At 39.5% G+C, this 27,350-nt stretch overlaps 1 protein-coding gene across 36 annotated transcripts in view; it reads right to left on the bottom strand.

The window, feature by feature from the left end:
- Window positions 1–4,089, bottom strand: part of DTNA (dystrobrevin alpha) — a 271,418-nt gene extending 267,329 nt beyond the window's left edge. For 5 of the 36 annotated variants that reach the window (XR_013545375.1, XM_072998897.2, XM_078393702.1 and 2 more), the window contains exons 1-2: window positions 3,840–4,082; window positions 3,618–3,702 (exon numbers count right to left, since the gene is read on the bottom strand). Coding sequence is in view for 31 of the 36 variants with exons in the window: in XM_072998897.2 (XP_072854998.2) it covers window positions 3,618–3,702; window positions 3,840–4,044 (290 nt within the window). In the remaining 5 variants the exon portion in view is untranslated. Of the gene's footprint in view, window positions 1–3,617; window positions 3,703–3,839 lie in introns of all 36 variants that reach the window. The other 31 variants (XM_072998898.2, XM_072998899.2, XM_078393706.1 and 28 more) reach the window with 11 other exon arrangements.
- Window positions 4,090–27,350: the final 23,261 nt, after the last annotated feature.

The raw sequence follows: 27,350 nt of genomic DNA, 5'->3' as shown, positions 1-27,350 counted from the left end.
ACCTACGGACTTTCCAACCTACGGCCACCTTTCCAATACGGATTAATTCTGTAAGTCGAGGGTCCACTGTAGATGTCAGCATGGCCATTTTTACATGAGATATAGCAAATCTAACAATGATGTGTTGCATTATGCCAGATTCTCAGTAAGTTTGCCTCCTTGAGTTTCTTTTCCCATTTATTTTATCTTAGAGTGATCACCTGTCACAATCTGCATTTCTCATTAAGTTATTAAAGTATTATAGCTTTCTGCCTTCTCTGTTTTATGACTTCTTGGTCTTTATTCATTTGCCTTAATATTTCTTTGATAAATTCACATTTCAAATGCTTCTACCATTGCTAGAGTTGTTTATGTTAAATTCCATGATTACATTTTTATAGTGCAACCAAGAATTCTTAACACTGCACAGTAGCTGAAATCCTATTGCACAGCTCCATATATGCAACAATGATTATGTCACCAGTGATAGCAAATCACTGTAATCAAAGGCTTCATTTGTTGATTTGGAGGGATGTGACTGTCACATTGTGGACAAGTCCTGTGCATCCCAAAATCACCTTTAGTGATTTGCCTTTAGTCATCAGCAATTAATCACTGCTGATGATATCATCACCATAGCTCATGTCAAGCTGGGCAATAGGATTTCTCCCAGTGTGTATACTCAAAGTCAGTTTAAACTTTTTGTCACATATTACTTTCTTCATCTCAAAGAAACTGCTTGAGGCAATCTCTGCTCTGACTTTCCTTTCATGGCTATGAACCCACTGTTCATTCACCCAAGGTGCAAGGTACTTAAATTATAACTTATAAGGTGCTCCATACATTCACTCCTATTCATGTACGTATTTTTCAGTGCATTTACTGTGAATACTGCATAGATTCAGGAAATCCATCCAAAATTCAGGAATTTTGGATAGATTCAGGAACGTACCCAAAGTTGTGACAGTAGACTGCCATAATCTTAAGAGATGGTAAAGGGTGGCATTATTGTTAAACTGGAAATATGTCATTTGACACAAATAATGTTATGTGCCTAAGAATGTTTAAATTATATTCTGGCACCATTTGTCAATCACACACAAATTCTAAGGTGCATTTTTTGAATATGAATATTAAATGGCCAGTTTGACACTAGTTTTTGTAAAAATGACATTGGTGTCTCTTGTAACAGGATATTCAATAATCCAATAATGGAGTTCTGAAGCAAAAAGCACATGAACCAATGAATTTTTTATTTGAAGCCATTACTGAACTTAATTAACTGACACAGCTTTTCTACATGTCTAATGAAGCAGGGCTTTACACTGAAATCTTATAGACTTTCAGGCACCACAGGTATCTATATTTTTTTCTAATACTGATGCTTTTCTAGGAGTATAGGTATAAGATCGACACAGCTACTTTCTCTCTCTCAGTATTCCTATACAGTATCAATCCTTTCTATGCTTATTACTAGTAATAATAATAACTATGTGCTATAAAGTTAATTCTGACTTGTGGCCACCATTTTCAGCGTTTTGCTTCGAGGGGAATAGTGACCATCTGCTGTGGCAAAATCACAAAGTGTCCTGTGGCAACTTAAAGGCTAATAGGTTTTTGGTTTTGTTTGTTTGTTTTGTTTTGGCATAAATCAGCAAAACCTTATTCCAAATATAGCTTGCCAGTTTTTAAGCTGACCAAAAACTACTTTCCACTAAAAAGCTGTCTACTAAGGTTCACAAATGCCTCCACTGGATCTGTCCAAGTGGTATGTTCAGACTTCGACTGAAACTTTCAAAACCTAACATTGAATTGCTGTGAAATGAAAGGGCTAAAAGCATAAGAACTGCAATCTTATACACAATTGTTACTCCATTGATCACAGTGGTGTCAGTTCCAGAGAGGATGCTGCCTCCACCAGGAGTCCTCCTACAGATAGACCTCCTACAGATGTGAGGACCTGCTTCTGAGGAAACACAGATAAGACCATGCTGCACATGTCTTAGAATTACAGATTGAAAAACAGACTGCAAATATGTTTTTACAAACAAGAAAAACACAATGAGAATAGAGTTTGTTTGAGCTCGTGACTTGATCTACATTCAGGATCAGATCAACACGGGTCCTGCTTTTTCATAAGTCTTTCAAAATTCCCTTGATCACTGATAGAGTTAAAAATTTATTTGGTGACATCTGTTCTCACAAATATCTTTAAATGCTGCACAAAATATCATTAATTCTGGTGAAGGGCTTCTTAATGCATATTTATGAAGTGTGTGAGATCATAGCACCTTTTGATAACATTTAATTTTTAGAAGTACTGTATGCTGAACAGTTTTAAGGAAGAAGAATTTCTCTATCATTTCTAAGAAAACCTGCACAGCCCAAATACCTGTAACAAGCATCTGAAGTTTGTGAATGGGCAGGCAAGTGAGCAAAGGCTATTGAAAGGCATAAACTACCATCAATTACAACCATTCTTCATACAGCTAATTTCTCTATATAAAGGAAGCTGACACTTTATACCTAGTTACTGCTGCAGAATTATTCATATTAAATCCACAGCATATCTTATAAATGCTGAAACAAGTATGAGAGTCCAAACAAAATCACTGCACAATGTCAGGAGCCATACGCTCTTGTCTGCACACCCTGGGTTTATATAAGCCTGAGCTAGAATGTAATATAATTATATCAAAATCATAAAATGCAACATACCGTTAAGTACACTATCTCAAATAAAGCAAGACCTCATTTCATTAGGCTCATATGCAATCATAATTATAGTAATGAAAAAGGAACCAACCTCCCAAAGACTGAAGAGCAGCAAAAGTCAAAGAGATGATGTCATCATGGGCCTGTATATATAATTGCTTCAGCTCCTCAGGACACACATAGGCACCACACACACACACATACACACACTGCCTCTCTCACCATATCAGTGCATTCAATGCATACCTTGGCAAGCTTTGTAATGAAATGAAGGATGCCAACAAGGGTCCCTGATGCTGCTAAAAAAGGAAGCGCCCATCGCCAGACTTGCTCATCTCAAGTTATCACTAGTGCAATCTCCCCTTCTTCATTTAGCTGTGTTACATTTGGCCCCACTTTTTACATTTTCCTATTGGCAATGAGAAACTCTGGCTTCTCTCTGTCATACACTGCAAACAGGAATCAACAATAATAAAACCCAATAAAGCTAGTTCTTAGTTCCCCTTCTCTCCCCCTCTTCTCTGTCTCTCCCTCTCTCTCTACACACACACACTCACACATACACACAAATCAGGGACTCTCATATCTCCAGACTGGCAACAGGCTGGATCCCCTCCTCACAGAAAAATGAAAAAAAAAAAACCTGCATCCCACCCAGCCACCCACACATCCAAGGCACTTCCACTGATACTGCAGTGCATTGCAATGATATTGGATGAGAAATATTCATCTCCCCCCTCTCCCCCCCCCCGTCCCCACTTGCACACAGTAGAAAAGAGCCATCCATAATGGAGACCCCAGCATCCTTGGCCAAGCCTCTGGCTGATGAATGGAGCAAACGGATTTTTTTAAAGGGTGGGGGACGATGAGGGGCCAGATTGAGCGGAGGAATGAATGAACGAACGAATGAATGAATTTGCTACCTCCAGAAAAGCTCTGTGGATCGCTGGCTTCTCCTGCTCCTGCTGCTCTTGCTGCTGCTGTCACAGCGGATCAGCTGATATTTACCTGTGAGGTAATGCACACTCTGTAAGGTCACCATGCACCCACTGAAACGCAGGGCAAAGCAGGAGGGGCGCACAGAGACCCAACTGCTCGCTGCTGCTGCTGCTGCTGTTGTTGCTGTTGCTGCTGCTGCTGCTTACCGCTCTGAAGAGACGAAGATCCACCGCGCACAGGCGGCCGCCGCCGCCGCCGCCGCCGCCGCTTTTGCTGCCGTTGCAGCTCCTGGCACATGCTGCAGGTGTCATAGCTGAAATTGCCCTGCTTCAGAATGTACCCATTTTGCTTCTGCACATGCCCAGAGCCCCTCGTGCGGCCCGAATGAGCATGTGCCGAGCGCGTACGCATGCCCGGCGAGGCAGTGAAGCCTCTGTGAAGCCGTTGCCCTCACCCAGCCCTTTGCCCTGAGTTTGGCGGGGGTTCCGTTCGCTTTGCCCAAAAAGCATCTTAGCGATGCAGAGGGAGGGGGAGGAGGAATGGCGGCGGGGGTGGGGAGGGCCGAGCAAAAGGATGACGTATTGCGATAGCGGAGGACCACAGCAGGAGGAGGCGGTGGCGGCGGCAGCCGAGCCGAGGGGATTCGCCGACGGGGGCGGCGGGGCGCCCGAGAGTTTGGACGGGAGGCGCGGAGGAGTGGGGGAGGAGGAGGAGGCAGGAAAGGAGGACATCGGGTCGTCACGAGTGGGGGAGGGGACGCTGTTGCAAAGCGGTGGGACGGATTGGGGGGGGGAAGACAACCGCGGGGGTAGGAAAAGCTGGGCACCTGAACTGGGTGGGGGAGGAAGAGGGAGGACTGTCAGAAGGAAGAGGAAAGGTTGGATGAGGACGGGGTTTGGGGCGGGCGGGGGAAGCCGATCGACGAGGAGGGGCGAGGGTGATCTCAGGCGGAGCTGAAGCGGAGGGAGCAAGGCGCGAATCAGAGAAAGGGCGCAGGATGCCACGGAGAGACCTATTTCAGATTTGGGGGGGGGGAGTGGGAATCGACCAAGTCTGGCCCGGGAAGGAGCGGAGGAGGAGACCTCGAGCCAGCCGATCGATCAGTCAGTCAATCAAACAATCAAACAATCAAAGCCAGCCAGCCCCGGCAGCTTGCTTTGTGGGCGAACCTCGGGACATTTGCTGGGCAGGGTGATGGTGATGAATTGTTGTGGACGCGGTGATGTCACGCTGTTTCCGCTCGGCGAGGACTCCCGCGTGAGCGATGGGCTTTGTTTTCCCGGCTCTCGGCCCTAAGCAGTTCCCGACGTGCGGGGGGGGGGGAGGAAGGAAGAAGCTCGCCCTGATCCAGGGGCCGAAGCCATCGCTCAAAAGACTTCGGTCATTTCCGACGGACTAGGCTCAGCCTTCAGCTCCTTCTGTTTGCCGACGCGTCTCCGTGTTTCGGTTTTGCTTTTCTTGTTTGTCTTTTCTAATTAACGACGATTTGGTAACTAGTAGAAAAAAACTGCCCCTCCGTGGAAATCTTAATACTGGACTGCGTGCTTCCCACTCTTTTTACTGCCCTTTTACAATAGCTAATTAACACGCTCTTTCCCTCGAAAGGATGTTACAGGTTGGAAGGACCTGTGTTTGTGGGCGAAAAACAAAAAGGGAGGAAAAAAAAAACACGGGTGGGCGGCCTGTACCCTTCCGGGATCTACTTGATTTATATTTGTTTGCCTGCTTTGCTTTTTTCCTTTTTTCAATGACCGCCACATCCAACGGCTCCTGGTGCAAAAGAGAGACACTTGGAATTAGAGAATTTAGAACTCAGTGATTTGTTTTGACTTGAGAACCGAAAGCCCTTCATAGTCTTTCAGCGCGTTCAATCCGGCATGCCCGCAGCTTTCTTCGTTTTATCAGGGTGAATTCGGACAGGCAGGGACCACTTGGTTGCCGCTGTTGGCAGCCAGCTGGGAACTGGAAATCGTTAAGAATCTCCTCCAAAATGATCCAGAGATCTATCGCTGGGTCCCAATCTCCGCGATGCCCATCTGCTGCGCACAAATTCCGTTCTGCACTCTTTACATCAGGGGTGGGCAAAACCCAGCCGGCAGGTCACATTGGGGTGGGGTGGGACCTTGAGTCCATTTTTAAGCACCCCTGCTATGCCTCCCCTTATAGCCACTGATTCAGGCGCTACAACAAAGCTCGTGAAACATCCTCTTAAAGAGGTTCTGAATAAAGATGGAAACCTATGAGGTGCTCTCCTTGTCTGTCCTGCAGGGCTCAGCGGTGTTCTGGAAACTTCCTGGACAAATTCTGTGGGAACTGGGGGCCGGTTGCTCTGCGGCAGGGAGGGTGCGGCCCCAGAAGGGGTTGCAGGGCTGCCCCCTGTTCATCCCTGTGTTTGCTGTGTACCTTCTCAGTGCTACAGACACAAGGGTCTCACAGATAAAAGATGCTTCAAGGCTTTGGAACATTTTTTTTCCATAAATGAAATGAAAAGTGGCTCAAGTCTCTTTTATTCCTTCCCTGACTACCTTTGCCAGCTCAGTTTAAGTTGACCATGCTAGAGTGCATGACTGTATATCAGTAAAATAGGATAGAGAAGGTACTTGGTAACCCATCTAGGCTTTCCATTCACAAATGAGTGGATTAAATTAATGCTATCATATGTGAAGCAACTTAAGGACATATTATGCAGACAATTAAACCCCTTTTCCCCCATTGCTTACATCCATAATTCCAATGTGAAATCTTTTGAGATCATCTACATAGGCATTTTCTTTAGTTCTTTGTAAGCACCCATGGCAAAAGTTAGGAAAAGTTGCCTTTTTGAATTAGATTTCCCAGGAACCATCCACCATGACGACAGCCTGGTCTATTCTGGGAGCTGTAGCCCACAAAGCACTTTGCACTGTAGTTGATATTCTGTTGTGTAGACATAGGCAGGAACAATTTTCAGAAATTTAAAATTTCCCATTTCTGTTCCATGAAATTTCTGCTCCCATTTATTTAGTTTGTTTATTTAAAATATTTTTACCCCGCCTTTCTCCTTAAAAAAGATCCAAGGTTGCTTCCATGATTAAAGTGCAATATTTAAAGCTAAAAACAGTAACTATACAAATAATGAGAAGAATCAAACATGCCACATAAACAAAAGCACCACCAAAAAGATATTAAGAACAGTAAGGTACAATAATCTATTTAAAAACCTCACTCAGGCAGCCAGTCGTTAAAGGGAAGCCTGTCAGAAGAGAATCTTTGCCTGCTTGTGGAAGAACAACAAAGGTTGGACCAGCCTGGCCTCTTGTGGGAGGGAGTTCCCATGTAAGCCCTTTCATTGCCTGGAAGCCATGGAAACCCCAGGATGGAAGGAGGAAGACCAAAAATCTCCTCCTCATGGTAACATCATGCAATAATAAAGAGAAAGCCCATGCCTTTATTTACTGTAAACTGAATACAATTAATTTGCCACTCTTATCACCTTTATATTTGTGCTCCTTATGCCCCATACTTCAGATGGGTTGGGGATAAGCCCAGTATAAATGTCTTAAACACCTGCATGCAGCATGCAGGGGGTTGCCAGGTCTTAGGACATTAGCTGCAGTCTCAGGAATGGGTGTGCTTTCCCCCAATCTTTGGAGGTGGGAAGACAAAGCTCAAAGTGAGTATCACTAGATGATGAGAATGTTTATGTTGTCTATATGAAGTAGCTTTAACGCATAGGCACCCATCTGCACTGATTCCCACCTGATATCAGTGTCCACTGGCTCAACGCATGTGTTTCTGTGTCTGTCGTGAATTTGCATAAAGATCAGCACACTGGAAGACCAGGGACAAGGGTATGCAATTGGGCAAAGAGCCAATTTAGTCACTATATCATTTATTTTTAAAAATAGGTTGCATTATATTGTTATAGGCTCTTTCACCAGAAATGACAAGAAACATGGTCTTCTTCTGTATATTACCTCTCGGGTGATCTTGTTTGTTTGTTTATTCCTCATCTTAAAGGACCCAAGGTGGCTTACATCACTAAAAAGACAATATTTAATGGGATGCAGACAGGATTGTATCATCTGTTTCTGCTTCTGATCTCCACATGTTGGATCAAACGTAGATCCTATCTTGAACAGACCCTTCATTCCTTTGAGTCAGCACACGGAGATTAGAAGCAGAACTTGGAAACAGCAATCACAGGAAACAATATTACATGTAATGTGTTACTTTTTAGGCTAATAAGGGCAGAGCAACTTTATTTTTATGAACTAATGTAATGACTTGTAGTGTTTTTAAACAAGTATATGAAGATTCATTTTGATGGGTCTTTTTTGGATTTTAGGCCATTTTTCCGGTTCTGTGTATATTTGCTTTAATTATTTTTAATAAATGAAAAGTAGCATGTTAATAACAGTGTAAAACAACAGTTACTAAGAAGTCATGTGTTAAATAGCAAATATTACATTAGGAACAGGGCACAGTGTATAATTATGTTTCCTCTGATACATGATACTTGTTCATGATTCATGAATGTCTAAGTAAGGCATATTCAGAAATAGATGAAATCAAGTTAAAGTTGAATCAGTGAGAGACAAGGCAATGAAGGTAGCATGCATGTAACAAGGATAATCTGATCAAGGGGAATTTCAAACAAATGGCTTTTGAACTTAAACTGAACCAGTATTATATTGTCAGCTTCAGCTAGAGAAATTCACTGCCGTTGAATGACAAGTCAATGTGTATGTAACTCCCATTGAGCCAATGGATCTATCGTAGCTGGGGAATAGCGATAGGACATTTGCTAGTCTCAATTTTTCTATGTATGAAGATACTCATTCTGAGCAGGGATGGTTCACTGAGCAGGTTTCCTTACCTCTCCTTTCCAAATTTCAGGTGTGGGTGCATGACCGTCCGCTCTGTTCACAAGCTGCTTATGATTGTCAAGTATTTGATAAGGTTGAAGTATACCATACTGACAAATGTGTACTTCTGGTTACTGTTTAACGTCAAAACGAAAGCTGAGTGGACTTCAGCCTACCAGAAAGCTATTCTTTCTGACCTGGACATTTTATCCCCTAAGATGTGTGGGCCAAGTGGTGATTTAATGGCAAGAGAAGTGCACTCAAAAGCTCTTCCCTGAGGTTTCAGTGGCATCATGTCTTTCACAACTGAGCCACTAAACTCAAAATGTGTTCCACAAGTGAGGCTTAATGAGATCAAGAGCAAATGGGTGGAAGGGAAAGAAAGGGAAAGAACAGAGCAATTATCAGGTTAAGTAATGCTGGCTAAGAGGTGAGTAAGTTCAGATTCCTTAATTTTTATCATCAGTGCCATCTAACTGGCACACTGGAGTGTTTCTAGGCTTGTAGCCAGACATTCTGTGGTCAGGGCACCCTGGGGGAGGGAAATCACTGCAGAATACATGACACATATACACAGGTAACCTAATAGATTAAAATTTATTTAATTGTGTTAACTACATAACGAAAAATTGGTTAACAAACTATATGCATTTGCTTGTACATCCACATGTAAAGGAGCTAACAGTATTTTTGAAATGAAAGGTGAGCCTTCAAAGGCGGGGAGCATCCTTGAGAATCACGTGTTCCTCTAGATTCCCACAAGATTTTTTTTAAAGAAGAGTTCTACTGGCATTTTTGGAGATTATATTTAAATGGCTGAAATCTTGTAGTAAGTCACACTAGAGTAGACCCATTGAATCACTGGGGATCTGGTGAGTCAACTCCCCTGTAAGTTCAAAGGGGCTGACTCTAGTTGTGACTTACTATGTTAAAGTAAGATGCAACTAGAGTAGGCCTATTTCAATCAATGGTACTTACAGAGAAGTTGACTGACCAAATCCCCACTGATTCAATGAGCCAACTGTATTTATTTATTTATTCCATTTATATCCCGTCTATCTGGTCAATTACGACCATTTGTAGTATTGCAATTTACTATGCTAAGCAACAAAATGTCACCCAATATGTTCTTAGGTATTATTGGAAATATACAGTTGGTTTTAAAAAAAATGGTACAAGATATTGCACCCCTGTGATAGACACAAATTTAATAGACACAGCTTTCTAAGGTATGGGATCACTGGAAAAAAAAATAATATATGCAGAAGTTTTGCCTGTTACAAGATTGTACCTCTGTTGGGGAGGGAAGTGCAAATGTTACAGTAAGTTGAATATCAAACCCATCAGTCCTAAGTGTTTCAGAAGTTTGAAATGGAACATTAGAAATGTTTGCTGTCACAATAAAGCAGGCAAGATCTGTTTTGTTGAGAATATTGCCAATTCACACTTGAATGCAAGACTGGGAGCTAGATCATCACTGAGTATAAGCACATACACTTCCATCAATTTCAATCAAACCACCTCCACCGAGAACTCCTTTCAAAATGCTTCTAGCAATAAGCATGTGGAAAACTTCTGTGATGAGAAAATAAGCAGGTTTAAATTCACTCCCTTTCTTTTTCGTTATATTGTTTTATGCATCAGTTTATGTAGGAATCCTAAATGCTGAAAAATGCAAACATTACTTCTATGTTTGGAGGTGGGGAGATTGGGAGGTTAGCTGCTTTGGTTGCTAATTCTTTACTAACAATAGCCTTTTGACTTCTATCAGCAAAAACTCAGCAAGGGCTTGTTACTCAAAGGGGAATGGCTTGCCGAAAAGTCACCATGTGTGTCCTTGAGTAAGTGAACCAGGATTCAATGAGACTCAAACTTGGGAGTCCATAAAATTGCTAGGTTTAAGTTAAAACACAAACCTTGCAATAGTATCTCCCAAGTTATATTATCAACACAGATGGAGAGTCACTGCGATTGTTATTATCAGCACATGGCTAGAGAGTGAGAGCATGCTTTCTACACTCAGGTCTGGTACAATTTTTCACGCTGAAATATGACTTTACAGTGATGCTAGAATTTAGGAGTTGCTGCTGGTGACATGATAAATCTTGACTCTCATGAAACACCTTGTTCAAGTTAACATGGTTTACTGCTGTTACAGGACCTGAAGATGAAGTAGAGATAGCTAAACAAGTCAAACATTTCTGTTCTGGAGTATGAATCCATTCCATTAATATCACTTAAGAACTGAGTGATTCCTCTCAAAGTTCTTACTTGAATCAGCACCCTCCCTTATCACCTATAATGTTGCTATGGCAGCATCCAAGACACTGCAGAGACCATGAAACTTTTTTTTTCCAGAAACCAAAAGTAGACATTCCCACTGCAAAAAATATTTGAGAGAAGACACATCAGAATCAGATCTAGTTGTTCTCAAAGTGATATATAGGAATTTCAAGGAGCATGGGAGGCATGCAGACTATGTTGTATATTCAGTAACATAACTGGAAATATGCACCCCATATCTTCCCAATGGATGGCTATAAAATGGCCATTCTCAACCCTTATTTTTGGCTACACCCTTTTAGGAGTGTGTTCTCAGGTTTCAGGGCCTCCTGCCAAACAAGGAGATGAGACAAACAGATATATTTTAGAAACTTCTCACATGTTTCAGTCTGTGGCTGCCTTCAAATGTGCCAGGGGCTTGCAGGGGACCATATGACTCCTGTTGAAAATGGCTACAACTGGGCACCAGTCATCATTGATTTTATTGCATGTTGCCAATTCAATTCTGATTTAGGATGTTTCTCCCCTGGGTTTTCTAGGCATAAGGTACTGAAAAGTGGATTACCAGACACTTCTTTTGGGAGTGCTCCAGACCTGTGTAGCTTGCCCAAGGCCACACAAACTATCTTTAGTCCTGGGAGGCACAGCAGGGAACTGAACTTCTAATCCAGTGGTTCCCAACCTTGGGTCCCCAGATACTCCTGGACTAAAACTCCTAGAACCCTTCGCCAGTAGCTGGGCTGGCTAAGATTTCTGGGGGTTGCATTCCAAGAACATCTGGGGATCCAAAGTTGAGACTCAGTTGTTTGTCACTAATGTTCATATACATCCTGTCTCTAAAATGAATGGGATGTCTTTGACAACATGACACTAGTCCAAAACTAGTGCTTCATAAATCCTATATATTACATGAAAGATAAACAGAAAACATATGGCACTGGCTGTATGAGCACAAACATTTGAAGGTGTGTGTTAACATCCCGCTGTCTGAGGAAGTCACACAACATCCTTAGAGACTTTTCCCATCCTGCTCACTACTTTTTTGAACTGTTGCCATCTGGCAGAAGATACAGAACAATTAAGACTTGGACCACATGTTTTCTGAATAGTTTTTTATTCCAGAGCTATAATTGCACTTAATAATGAAATTAAAGACCACTAGCAGTGAACAGTTGGACAGTGTTATTTAGCCTGCAGTGCAGATGTTTGTGTTCTTAGTGGGGGATTTTTAGTGGGTGGGGAGTGTTTTGGGATTTTTTATGTGTGCGCATGTGGGTCTGGTCTCTGGATGTTTGTGTGAATTTCGTTGTATGTGTATACTATGTATATACTTACAATGATAATAAATTGATTTGATTTGATTTGATTGATTAAAAAGATCTTGAGGAATCAGATATTGCCTGACAGATACATTGTCCTCCCCCTGCAGGCCTCAAATGCTTAAATTCTAAAGACCTTGGAGAAGTAATGACAAGTAAAAAAAGGAAAACATATATTCTGAATTGCTTCCAGGAAGATGTAGTTAAATAATGGAGTAACCAGAAGCAATGTTGCTGTATGATCTTAAAATCAGGTACCACTAAATCTGTATGACATCAATCACAGTGATAAAGGTTCAGAACCTCTTTGCAGCATGAAAATATTCATGGCCCATACAATGAATGGTTCAAAAGGACTAAAGACCTTGCTTTCCTGTGTGACCCTTCTATAGGCAAAATAGAGGTGCTGAATTTTCAGATTATGTCACTTGCATGGCTCTTCCCAATAAATTAAAATGTATAGTGCTATACCACTTTCTCATATAAATTAAAATGTTATGCCCTTGCCAATATTTTTTTTTCAGTCCAATTTTCCCTCGCTCTCCCATGGACAGGAAGGACAGAGACATGGTTTTCTGTTGTTCTAGTGAGGTGCTATGCCACTTCTCTGTCTATTTATATATAATCCTCTCTTCCATGGAGCACAAATGTGAGGGGGCATGGAGGCAGAGAAAGAGGGGAATGAGCTTCATAGTGCAATGCAGCTTTTTGCCCTGAAACTACTTCTTGTTTGCATGTTGAGGCAATACCAACCCTGAAGCATCCCTGTTTAGCAAGATCAAGCCTGAGAAAATTTGTCTATTTGGCAGGAAAACAAGCTTACTAGTGCATCAACTATGTACAAGTGTAGTTTCCATGATGGTTAATGCCCCAGTTTTCAGATTATGGTGGCATAATACACTAAAAGCAGCAAATATTTATTTCCTCTCTTGGTGGTTCTAGGCATTGGGTGTGCTATGTATTAGTTTCCATACTTTGGAAGGGCTCATCAACAACTAACTCACTCTTGACCAGTAGACATTTTGATTGAAGTTCTAGGTAGTCCTAGTTGCCATCTATGTCCAGTGAAAAAGCTTGGATAGGTCAATCTGGGTAGTCTCATCCTATACTTTTTCGGCATTAAGCTGCTGATGAGTTTTCGAAGCAGCTTTATTTCTCCTTTGGAGGAACTCCCTGTATAACATCTCCTCATGATATATAGTAGGTTTCTTAATAGTTAAAGCATGAGGTTTTGCTTCCACCAACTCTCTGAATGGTTTCAGACTATCATCCTTTTGCTGTTCATGAATAAATTTTCTTTAACTGACCTTGTTCATTTGCAATAACTCTAACTCATTCAACCTCTCCTCTTCCTCCAGTAGGGGTTTATTTGATTGTCTGTTTATATGGGCAGCATCCTCTTCAGTCAAAAGGATTTGTGCTTTACTCATTCTTACTCCTACAGCAGGCAGTTACAGAGCCTTTGGCAATTCGCTTGGCCAGCTCATTGCTGGTGAGTATGAGTGCTGGTATGTCAAACACAACTGCGTCCCAGAGACACACCCAGTTTTTATATGGAAGGGTCACTTGAGCCACTGGTATTGGGAAAGCTGGATCTCAAAGAACCTTACTAAGGATAATTTTTCTTTTTTGTATTGCTGGCTGATTTATGAACTGTGGCTTGGCTACACAGACTTTTGCTCTTGAATTCCTCCAGGCTGAGGTATTACAAACAGTTACTTCAACTTTTGCACTAAAGTTCAGGTCTATCATTTCTCCTGCAGTCAATAACACACATACATTTGAGGGTTCTGAGACTAAAGAACCAACTGTTTCTCTCACTCTCTCCATTGCCATGGCAACCTCACTAGGTTCTTTGCTGCCTGGGGCAATGGGAGTTAACTGTTTGACTCCTGACTACTGGTTATACACTCCTCATTGAATTCACTAGATGGGGGACCTGTGGTTCTCTAAATGTTGTTGAACCACAAATGGCATCTTCCTGACTATTGGTCATGTTAGCTCAGGGCAATTGGAATTGCAGTCTCAACAATGCTTGGTGGGCCACATATTCCACTCCAACCTAGGTAATTAACAATGGAGTTAAACCCAAAATTCAAGTTTGTGACCATTTTTTTTTGTTCTAGCACTAAGAACATGCAGAATATTTGTCCACATAAGATATTAGGCACAGAGCTAAAGGCTATAATAACTTCTGACAAATTTTACACTTGTCAAGAAATGGCCAAGACACAACCAGTTAACAGTGTTTCTCTTGCCACAGACTGGTGTCAGACTAAGATAGCAGATTGTGGGGGGTTGTTTGTAGCAGCTAAAAGAAAGGAAGGTGGAGAAGGGCAGAGCATTTGCATTTGGTGTGTGTTTAGGGAGAAAAGCTTTACTCAGATAACTGAATCAGACAAAGAATATCAGTAGAGCTAAACTGCTCTTACTTGGAAATATTGGTGACCTATACTGATATTTTGAAACCTTCTAAGCCAGAAGTATACAATAGATTCCACAAACACAGGAAGGGTAAGCCCTCTGCTATTCCCTCGAACGTTTGAATGCATTTGAAGGAGCATGGACAAGAATGTCCAGGTATAAAACAAGTGGAAAAGATGAAGTAGGAGGAACATGCTGGGGGCTGGGGATATAAACTATTCTGTCTTTTCCATTTCTCAACAGCAGGATCAGAAGCATGGGATACTTGTGGCATTAAAGACCCTAAATGCCATGTTTGGATTTTATTCATATTTAGAACAGGTCTAGACATTTTGGTTTCAATTTTGGTTAAACTCCACTGCTTAGGTAACCCCACAATTTAGCACCTTAAGATATGTAAAATCCAAACTTTGAAAGTAGTTCTACTGGATCAGCCTGCAAAGAAGAACACCTCCAAAGTGACTCTGAATCACCCAGCACTGTCAAGTATGATTGGCAATGGTTCTCTAAGGTTTCAAACAGGATTTTTTCCTAGTCCTACCTGGAGATCCCTGGTACTCCCTGCCAGTTTCCCATCCAAGTATTACCCAAACCTTACTTGCTTAGCTTCTGAAATCAGATAATATTGGAATGTTCAGGGTGGTATTGAATAACACAGAGACAAATATACACATGAAAAATAGAGGCAGGTAAATCTAGCATGTGTCTCCCTTGTTTTCCTGGTAGTAATGGGGCTGTAGGCTAGAGTGAAGATTCCCTAGCTGGCAATATAGTGCATCTACTGACTGCCCCCATCCCCAGAAGTAAATCTTAACTTCACATGAAGGAATGTGTATTTATTGGAAGGAATATGACTGAGATTGCGCAGACAGTTTACAGAGAAAAGGGTAGGAGTAGGGTTGTGGAGAACCAAACTTGCAGAGAGATCTCAGGACATTTGAAAAGGAGATGTAGAAAGATTAGGTATAAAACATTGGGGTCTAAGTATTACATGAAGTGTGAGCAGCATGTTAGCTAGTTCTAAGCTTTTCAGGTTATTTGTATAGATTGAGAAAATTGCTGGAAAATATACTCTCTGTGTGTCTCTCTATGTAAACAATACTTTAAAATAACATGTGTATGTCTGGACCATTTTCAACTTTGCTTTGGTGTGCAATAAGACATGGCTACTTACAGGAACAGGAACAGGAATAGACCTTAACTTCTTTAAGAGCCTATGCATACATCTTGTTTGTTACTTTTTGAGTAGGGGTTCAGTTTCTCATTGATTCAGATTAGTTTAACAAATCCACACGATGTTACTGGACTTTTAGATCAATCCCTCTTACTTCCCTTCAGTTTCAAGGTTGTTTTGCCTTGCTAGTGACATCGGGTTTTTTTAAATGCAGCCTATGTTTTTCCAGATCTGTTATCTCCATCTCTTTCTTCCTCTTGAACAAGCATGAGTTCTTGGGCGTGTGTGTGTGCACAATTAGAACTCTCCAAAAATCAACGGTGATGTCATCTGCAGGAGTGTTCTCCTCAGCATGGAGCAGGGCTGCCTCTACCTGACTAGCTAAAAGGTGGGGGTAACGGGGGGGGGGTTATCCCCAGCATAGCTCCCTCTCATCCTCTGCCTGTGTTTGGCAGGATCAATATAACGCTCTGTTTAAACAAAAGAAAGACGAGAAAAAAGAAGAAGGCTTCAAGCTCTCCCCCAAACTCTGCAGGGTTTTTTTCTCCATGTTGGAAAGAAACCAATACCCCTTCTGTACAAAATATAAATTTCCACTACCATGTCAGGCAACAGTTAAGAGAGGGAAACATCCAAGAGGTGGTGATAGGGTGGAAAATGGTAAGAGGATAAGAAGGATGCGGAGAAAGGTATGTTATGGTGTGGAAACTTTTTATCTGGAGTACATGAAAGGAAAACTCACCACAGGTATTGAAGTTTGTTGTGAGTAAATCCAGATTAGTGGGGTTCCAACCCACATTGATCCAAAACAGCAGCATGTCTGGACCAGCCCTGAGGCAAGTGTAAAATAGTGTTAAATAGTAGTAGTGCTATGATGTTAGCTGTCTGACCAGCTGTTGCAACAGGTGCATGCAACAGAGCTGACTCTGAAAATGCTCTTACCATCAGGCCATGAAGCCATCACATACGTGCAGAGCTCTGTATTATGCACTCCGTCTGTGTTCAAATCATATACTAGCCTTATGATAAGAGGCTAAAAATAACCTACCATAGTGTAAGTTAATGACTTTTTCACTGCAGTTCTATACAGACCGATCTGGTAGTATATCCTATGGAACTCCGTCAGACTTAATTTTGAGCAGCCATGTGTAAGATTGTGCTGTCAGTGCCATTTTAGCCGACAAGAAATTTTGATTATGGTATATGGCAGAATCTTGACAGGGCTAGTCTACCTCGTCAAGCAGACTGCTATTGATGACTTCCTCTTCCCACTTCTCCACTATCTCAGGAAAATCAACTGTATCTGCCTGTGACTGAATGTGTATGTGGGGAAGGGAGGGAAATGTGCCATATCTTGCAGTATTGTCAATATTTTTATCTCGTCAAATCCAACTTGATGGCACATAATATAATTTCACATGGGATTTTAGTTTTCTTTCCAGGAAGGAATGAACAAATTGCAAAGGCCTGTATCTCAGGGCTGGCCATTTTGCTGTCCTTGGCAAAAGACAAAATGGCACCCATTGTGCATTTCATGTACAGAAATTTGCCTGGGTGTCTGATTTTGACACTAAAGATGGTAAACTGTTTTCCTGAGGGTAAAAGACTGTTCTCCTGCACTTCTCCAGGATCCACTACTCAATACAGCTACTTCAATCTGTTTAATGATAGGGCTGGTTCTCTTGCGTGTCTTGCAAACATACCAATAGCTTCATAAGCAAGAGATAGGGCCACAGGGTCTGTTTCAGCAATGGGTAGGCATTTTCCTTGAAAATGGATTCATAAAGTGCAAGGTGCATAACATGCAGTTGCTGAAAGAGAAGACTTGTTTTCCTCTGTAGAATTATATCCAAATCATATGAGGACAGTCTGAATAGCATAAGTACATGTCCAGAGAGCTACACAATCGAAAGACAGCTGCAGCATATGTGTGAGACATTATATGATGTATTTATCTTTATCTTATGAGAGAAGGGACAGAAATAGATAGATGTGCCCAGGAGGCTAAGCAGAACTGATGTCTTACAGCAGAGAGAACAAGCAGATAGGTTAAAGTTGTGTGGACAATTACATGGGAACAGCAGATAAAAATAGCAAGGAAAGGATAAGATGCAGCTGCAGCTCCCAACAACAAATTATGCTGGGAAGTGCCATCTCATGTTATTACCTGAATTAATATGTCCAACTGGTTAATGTAGTGTTTCACTGGTGCAGCATAACTTAATGAGTAGCAGTCTTAACAGCAGATTACAGATTTATATACAGAAACAGAACATTCATTTCTGGCTGAATACACCCCTGCCCTGCCGCATGTCACCCATGTTCCTTAATCGAAAGAAGCTGAATTTAATGGTTCAGATCATGATTGTGCTGGGATTGTTTTCTCGTTGTTTTGAATAATATTTCAGCATCTTGGCTCACTGTAAATCTGCAGGCTGCATTTTTATGACTACACTATTTGGTCCCTTTGATGCCTCTTCCTATTTGTCATGTTAAGCAATTACTCTCAATTCTTTTAACACTTTTGCTTCAGGGTTATACAATATATTAAGGGAATACTTATTAACCTTCCCCTTCCCCTTTCTAAGTGAGATTTCCTCAAAGATATGTTCATCTACAAACTTGCATATTCTTTCAATGACCAATCACAAAACTAAGCATGCTACATTCAAGGTGGATAAAATCACATGCTATGGCAAACACCTAGCTTTCATCACCTGAATGAGCATATTTTCTATACATGTGCTAAAGGTATTGTTCAGTTGATCCTCAATTTTCTCTGGACTTAAGAATATAAGAGCCATGTAGGATAAGGCTAAAATTCCATCATGTATTGTATCACTGGTCTACAGCCAAAATGCTTTTGAAATAAATGTAGTCAAACTTTACTAATTCTGGGTCACTGAAAATGAAAATTATACTTAAAATTGTTGATTGGCTCTAGTTTTCAAGGTACGCTATTGAGTCAGTATCTACAACCCTTGACTTGAGAATAGCAGAGGATAAGTGAGTTATAAAGGGAAGGGATCTTAATTTAAACCAGAAATGACTAAAATACATCTTTGATTGGATCTATGAATAAATCTATGACTGGGTTTGGACAGTACTTGCTTTTTAGGCAGAACAATTTTAGCCTGCAACAGCATTGATGGTGTGATGGCAGCCCTCAACATTGTTCACAATCAAGATGAGTGGAGACTGCTTGTCAAAGAAGAGTCTTAAAGCTGTTTTGCTGCATTTTGTCATCAATTGCAGTTGGTCATGCAGTGCATATGAAACAAACATATGAGAACATGAAACAACTTTTGAGGTGCATAAACGATTACCAACCTCAGTGACAGCTCTGTGGCGATGTGAAGGTTGTTGCTCTCTTGCTTGGTCCACAGACTGGATGCACTCTTTTCTCTGTAAATGGAATAGTTGTGCAAGAGATTCCCACTACATCAAGATAGATGGACCACTCCAACAGTCATTGGAGCCTAGGATGAAAAGTGTTGAGCATCCACCATTTGTTGAATCAAGGAAGATTTTGTTACCACTCTCACACATCAAGTTGGGGCTGATGAAGAACTTTGTCAAGGTCATGGACAAAACACAAGCAGCTTTCAAGTACCTCCATGGAAATTTTCCAAGGTTAAGTAAATCTAAGATAAAGGAAGGTGTATTTGTTGTTCCTCAGGTTCATTAACTTATTTGAGATGATGCATTTGACTATGCACTGCATGGCAAGGAAAAGGTGACACGGAAAGCTTTCCAGTTAGTGACTAGAGATGGGGGTATTAGTATCCATCTATGAATATCCCCCCAACAGGTGGAAATAACAAGGGTCCGGGCCCATGAGCCCGGACTGTCCACTCACCATTCCGTTGTGGACGTGCACTTGATGGAGCCTTCCTATTGCACCATTGTCTGCAATGGATTAGCCACTCCTGGCAGGAGGCAGATGACAAGCCTCTCTGCCAGGTCGCAGAGTGGCTAATCCATTGTGGACAATGCCACAATAGGAAGGCTCCATTGCGCGTCCGTCCATAGTGGAATGGTGAGTGGACAGTCTGGCCCCATGGGCCCGGACCCTCGTTATTTCCACCTGTGGAGGGATATTCATATTTGTATACAAATATGAACACCCCCATCTCTATTACTGACAATAGATTTTCTTGGAAAGAACAAGGCAGATAGCTATAGATTATTGGTATGCCTCCTCAAGGCATACAGAAACTTTGATTGCAATATGTCACTGGGGATACAGGTTTTGCCCCCTCGCCTGGATTTTTTCTCATCAAACTGTGGAGCAGCGATAGATGAGCACAACAAGCTGTTTCACCAGGACATTGCAACAATGGAGCAACACTGTCAGGGCAAATGGAGCCCGCCCATGAATGCTTGTAGACTATTATGGGACAGTGACAAGAGATGCTCCATTTAATGAATACAGGAGACAAGACAAGAAGCACCAAGTAGACACAGACTAGGACTAAATTATGTACATAATAGTTTTTTGCCTTTTGTTTCATGATACATTTTATTTATATAATCCTTTTGCTGATTTTTAAAGTGTTACATAAACAGGGATGGTGAAATATTATCATGTAAAGCAACCACAAGCACATGAAAAGACCTAGGCTTACAATTTATGATAAGAGCTCTACTGTCTACATGATATACATAGATGTAAAAAGTAAAAACTGAAATATCTTGGAAACAGTAGCCAATCAGTTGTTTTAATTGTTATATTTGAATTCAGCACATCAAAATACATAATAAATAGCAGATTTTATCGCAGAAGCAGACCAGTATATTCTATTCACAAAGGAGTCAACCACATGCCTCTTGGAACATAGATACAAAACAGTGATTGCATATGTTGCCTTATTTCTGGCATTGTTCAAGGGTTAGAGAGGTAATGAAACCTTAAATTATGAACCATCTTGAGTCTCTTAGTTGGGAGAAAGGCAGCATAGAAATGTAAGTAAACAAACAAATAAATCAATAAATATCCCAAATAGCTGTTCTTGTAATTTTATTTTACTTGTTGGAAAACTGTTTTGGAAAAGTTGTGTTGGTGTGTCTATGTGTGAGGACTGTGTGTGCGTGCGTGTGTGTACAAAATTTAGTCAACAAACATTCTGTGTTATTTTTATACTGTTTGCAAATTTGAAAGTGTTAATAGATTCTGTATGAAAATTATACTATGCATTCTGTTCACATATCAAAGCTTTTCTGTATCCACAGAAAGACATTTGAGTATTATGTATCTTATTCAATTTATGCAAAGTAAATTCAAAAAATGATTTATAAAGATTTTCTCTGAGATTTGAATTTATGATCAATCTAGGCATTGTTCTGAAAAGCTATTTCCAATCTGTGGTCTGTACTGAGAGATCATTCCATTTGCTTTGAAAGGTTGGCAGATGAAAATATAATTCTAAAATTTTGCAAGAAAAAAGTAAAGGTCATTAACTAACTCTTAATTTGGAAATGAATGTGAAAGAATTGTCTCAAATGATATATGGAGTCTAGGTATACCATATTTATTTATTATTATTTTCATTGGTGTTTTACATTTGAAGATATTGAAAGAAATGTAGATTTGCTTTATTTAATTTCATAACAGAGTTCATAGTACATTACATGGTCCATTGGTCCAGATAGGTGGGGTACAAATCAAATCAAATCAATCAATAAATAAATATGTCCATATATAACCCATATATATATAACCCATATATATATAACCCATATATAAAACAGAGCATTTCTCCTCAGGTAAAATATTGTCTTATAAGGCTCTGCTTTGACAAACTTATTCACCAGCAGAGATGTGCTTGCTGAAAAACTTAGAATATTTTTTGAAGAGAGCTTGTTGTAGATCTTTAACATTGTTCTTATAGATGACAGTATACAAGTGTTTGAGATATGAGTTCCATATTTGTTCCATGGACACCCCCGAAAGTTGTGTTTTATATAAAAGTAGTATCACACAGTACTATTCATTCCAATCCTCCTTTATGTATTTTTGGGTTGAGATTCCTTTGAGTGGTGCCGTGTAGCTTATAGTGCCAGATAAATCTAAAATTTTTAAAATCAATTTACATATCTTCATCTGTTTCCAATGGGAGAATTAATATAAGGAATGAAATCTTTGGTAAAATTACCATTAAAATTATTGAAATTTGACCCAGTTAAAACAGTTGGTATATCATCTACTTGTTTACTTCTCTGTCACTCTGAGCTGCAATTACTGTCTCAGTACCGCATAGTTAGGATGTGTAACTATGTATGCCTAAATATTTTATGTGAGCATTTATCCAATTTAGTTGAAATTGTTCTGTGATATTATGTTTTGTGTCTCCAGTTAATGGAGATAAATCCAGATGGACAAATAAGGAATCTTATTTACCTGAATTTTTATCATAATATTATTATTTTATTTATAACATTTATATTCCTCCCGACTTAGTGACATTACTATTTGGGGTAGTTTACATAACAATAAACTGACAATTATATAAGATCAAATAAGAATAAAATTAAGTTTGCATCATCCTTCCACCAAATCGGTCAGACATTACATAATAAAAAAGGCAAGTAACCAATGGCACCTGTAATAAAAGAAAATCTGAGCCATAAAATAGCACACAAACTAAATATAAAGTATAACAAAAATAACAAAAACCTAATGAAATGAAATAAAATACATCTCCCACAATGTTCTTTCTTTATGTTCAGTACTTCTATATTTGGATTACTTAGCATCATAAGCACACCTCCTTTTTTAGTCTTCCTACAAGATGAATAAATTGCTGCAAATACTTCTCTTTGCCTTGTTTAATATGGGTCTCTTGAAGGAAGTATATATCTGTTTTTCCTAACAAGATACTGTGCTGTTGTTTAGTCATTTAGTCGTATCCGACTGAATGATACTAAAAGTCACTCACAGATTCAGAGCAATTAGCAGGATCATACTCATCTTGAAGCAGGTCATCTAATGGGTAAAAAAAGAGAAGTTTCTAAGTGAGAAGCCAGATAAAATCAGATGAAAGTAACCAAGACAGTAAGCCCAGGAACTGATAACTTACAATTCACTTAAATATCTTGCTCAAATAAGACATGTCTGAAACAGCACAGATTGGCTGAATGCAGCTCTGTCTTCTTTAGCAGGACCATACTGCAGCTTCTTTTCAAACTATGAGAACTGCCCCTTTCCCTTCATTTGACCACCAGCTCCAAGACCCTGTGAAGCAGTCCGTTTTGCCATCCTTAATCAGCCACAGGATGAAAATAGCTGTATAAGCTTATGAAGAATGTATGACAATACATGTTTGCAGCTACTGTACTATGTAATCAAATTACAAGGAGGGGAAAGTAGACTGATTGGGGAGGATGTGCCAATGAGTTAAGAGTTGCACAAATATCTGGAGATATTTGGAACTGGCAGGTAGAGACTTTGTGCATCATTATCATGATATTAGAACTACATAGCTGAAAGGGACTCTACCACCACCATCACCCACCACCATCATTCTAGTTCCTAGTACAGTACAATAAAATACCATGCATTAAATGCTTACTTATGCCTTATGAAAAGATTGGCAGTGAGCTGGACATGACATTCACTTAAAATAAAAGTGAATAGTGGCACTGCTGACACACCCAGTGGGAAAATGCCATCGCTGTTTCAATTCTCCACGATTTTTGCCTTTGCAAGTTTGCAACATTTACCGAAATCTAAATGTTCCAGTTTCCAAATTGCAAACGCATATGCAGTTGCACCAAATTTGGGTGAGTTATCTAGGTTGCCAGTCTTAGTACTTGTGCCTTCACAATCTGAGTTTATGTGCCAGAAAACAGTTCATAGTTCATGTGCACACATTTCTTTAATAGTCGTTTCATAAGACAGTAGTTTTTCAAAATGGCTTTCCCACTTGCTGGCCATAAAAATACACTGATTACTCACTTCGGAACTAACAATCGGACAGTAAAATAATTAATAACAAATGTATTAACAGCAACAAGACTAATGATAGCAAAGACCTGGAAAGTAAAGCATGATATTCAATTAAATGATTGACATCAATAAGTATGGGAAATAACTATTATTAATAATAGTTATTGTGATACTAAGGTAGAAAGAATTTGATAAATGTACTTTTAGTGATATTTGGGGAGTTGTTATTAATTATTTACTAATATAAGGAAATCGTTGTGTACCTTCATAAGATTCAATGCAGTTTTGGAAGGGGAATGGAGCTTCACAAATGAAAACAAACAAACAAACAAACAACAAAAAAACCCAGCTTAATATACCTCCAAATGATCCCGGTGGAGGGGTGCACTGTTTGTGCTGTTTTTATGTTTATTAAGTTTTTTTTCTAGGCTTGTATTTTTTGTATTGTTAGGTACTTTGATTTGCTTTTTTTTCTAGTTTAAAGAAAGAAAGAAAGAAAGAAAGAAAGAAAGAAAGAAAGAAAGAAAGAAAGAAAGAAAGAAAGAAAGAAAGAAAGAAAGAAAATTAACAGTTGCTCTGTAATAATAACTCCAAAAATCACTACCCTAAGCTAGCAGACTCACTCTGCCAAATTGTAGGGCCCTTCTGTTTGAGATTATGAAATGGAAGAGGGGAGGGGAAGTGGGGAAGGGAAACTAAAAATAACTGCCAAAGGAAACCCATTTGTTGAATCTTGAAAAACAAAGCAAAACATTTTTTCTTAGGACTTCAGTCTGTCGCAATTCTTTGAAGTTATTTTTAGTAAAAATGTAGCTCAAAATATTAAGATGCAAATTCCTCAGAGTAAGCTGCTATTAAGATATGAGATGAAAAGATACCATAATATGCTCCCCCTTGCCTAGCTCAATTTTATTTTTTCAATTACTGCAATATTTTCCTCTAGTTCTAATGAGCAGTTTATATCAAATCATTCCCCATATCAGCTTTTCCACAGATGGGTCTATAGACTTTGGTCATGGCAGCAGCAGTGCTGTGACATAAGAAAATGAGGATGAAATAATTTGCATCATCTGACTAGTTGATTCAATAGTTTTCGCATCATTTAGCCTTCTTATTTTTGCTACTTCAAGAGTCTTGGGGGAGGGGGAAAGTAAGCTCAAAAGAGACTGAAGAAAAACAAGGCAGCGTTCACAGAGTTTTGACGGAGTGGGGTCTATTATGGCAAGTCAATTGCCCTTGGAATTAATCACTGATCTAAATTTGAGATGCAAGCTCCTAAAATGTATACAAAAGACCTTTTGGAGTTGACTGACAGAAGTAGAGCCACCTCACTAAGCTGCAAAATAATGGGGGCCTCTCTTCTTTTTAAATTAAGGAAGAGTGTTCCCAGCAGGCACTTTGGTTATTGCTCAGTATGAGTTACAAATTAGGTAAGAGGGAAGACATGAAATAATAGGCTGTAAAAAAACCTGTGGTGTAAACCAGTACTTGTCTGCTTGTTAACTGAGCTTTTTAAAAACTATGATAAAACCTATGTACACCACTTAACCCCTGAGCTGAACACGAGCAAAGACCCCATCTGGGTTTTAACATCAAATACTGTAAAGTTTTTAAGTTCTACAAGAAAAAGCATCTGATTGGTCTTAATAGGTTAATTCACTTTCAACATTACAACATTATATCAAATCAATGGTAAGGACATTCATAGCACTCATTTGCTCAGCAAAGAAACCTTTTCTAAAGGCATTACAAATGGAACATATGGAAAACCCTTTTAAAGTGGCAATGTGGCATCCTAGAGTTCTACAAATACTAAATATTTGTGGGGAGAGTGCCAGATAAAAACTATCAAGTGAGGTGAAAAAGTGCCCTGGACTCTTTTTTGAAAATTCAGAAACTGGAATTGATAATATGGTCATTGGACCATTAAGTATCATGAATAGATGAGCTTTCAAATTCAGCAGGACTCTACATCAGGCTGCATAATGCAAAGAATCCCACAGGATTGAAAAGTATGACTGTTTACGATATTTTGTTGTTGTATTTGTGTGCTTCAGACTTATGGTAATCCTCTGAATTAATGACCTCCCAAAGTTCATGCTCAGGTATTGCAAACAAAAAGCCATGGCTTCCTTTACTGAGGCAAAGCATCTCATGTTCAGTCATCCTCTTTTCCTACTGCCTTCAACTTTTCCCAGCATTATTGTCTTTTCGAGTGAGTTTTCTCTTTTCATTGTATGTCCAAAATGTGATAGTCTCAATTTAGTCACTTTAGCTTCTAGTGAGGGTTCAATAGAACTGGAAATTCTTTATTTTGTAGTATGTGGTAGCTGGCATTTGTAAAGCTTTCCTCCAGCATTAAAGCCAACTCATTTCCCCCATGAAAGCTTGCATCATTGTCTAGCTGTCACTTTTGTACATAATACATAGGAGTATCGTAGTATGGATGATCCCAGCCTTGCTATCTGGTGACACATCCTTACAGTTGAGGATATTTTTTAGTTCCTTCATAGCTACCCTTCCTAGTCTCAATCTTCTTTCTTGGTTTCATTTTCCATTTGGACTTATGACTGAACTGAGGTATAGAAAATATTTTAATATTTTCAATGTCCATTGTCAACATTAAAGTTATTTAACATTACTTTTGCTTTCTTAATATTCAACTATAATCCTACTTTTGTACATTCTTTTTAAATTTCCAACAGTAGCTGTTTAAAATCAAGTTATTTAACATTACTTTTGCTTTCTTAATATTCAACTATAATCCTACTTTTGTACATTCTTTTTAAATTTCCAACAGTAGCTGTTTAAAATCAATGTCATTTTTGTAAGTTATAAGGTGTTATCTGCATATTTTAAATTGTTGATTTTTCGTTCATCAATTTTCACGCCATTTGAATCAAATCCAACTTTTCACTAATATGTTTTGCTTCATTTTATGTTATATGTATTCCTTGCTTCCAGAAGTTAAATATCTGTTCTTTGAAGCTTGGCTTTTCTTATTATGTCATCTTTCTGTTTTGCTGTATGCCTGTAACAGGGCATCAAACCCAAGTATATTAATAAGGGAACTGCACTTTCCCTGAAGACATTGGTTTCCCTGAAGACATTGCTTGTTTGGGAAGGGCTTGTCCACTTCTGCCAGCAGCTTCTTTTTTTTAAATATATATATATATATATTTATTTAGGAACAGGGATAAAGGGTACAAAAAGAAAAAAGGGATAGAGAAGGGAAAATGGTTTTGGGGGATAGGAGAGCATAAAGTATAACATCATCCAATCAATTCATATTACTAATATATATCAACTTTTTGCTTTTTCACAGTTTGATTACCCTCCTGCTTTTATCTTATCATTTAATTTTAATTTTATTCTATGTTATTCCAACATTGTCTGGTAGCTGCTGCCATTTATACAATACATCCCATCGTTCATTTTCTTTTTGAATTGAACAGTCTTTCAGCCCATCTGACAGAATATCCATTTTTTTCACTTCCCATATTTTCACCATAAGATTGTCTGGTTTCAGTATCTCTGCCTCCTTAAGATTTTTGTCATAATGCTTTTTAATTTTGGAGGCTGCATGGGTCACTGGATAACTCTCTACTGCATTCATATTACCTGGTGTCATATCTAATACAGACGATTCTAAAGTTTGTACAACTTCATTTGAGTTTTGTTTGACATCTACTGTCCCCTCTTTCGTCCCTTTCATCAAATCT

This window comes from Pogona vitticeps, chromosome 4 (assembly GCF_051106095.1).
Source record: "Pogona vitticeps strain Pit_001003342236 chromosome 4, PviZW2.1, whole genome shotgun sequence".
In the NCBI taxonomy this organism is placed as follows: domain Eukaryota; kingdom Metazoa; phylum Chordata; class Lepidosauria; order Squamata; family Agamidae; genus Pogona; species Pogona vitticeps.
The sequence above is the reverse complement of the archived record's forward strand: the minus strand, read 5'-3'. Positions and strand labels throughout refer to the sequence as shown.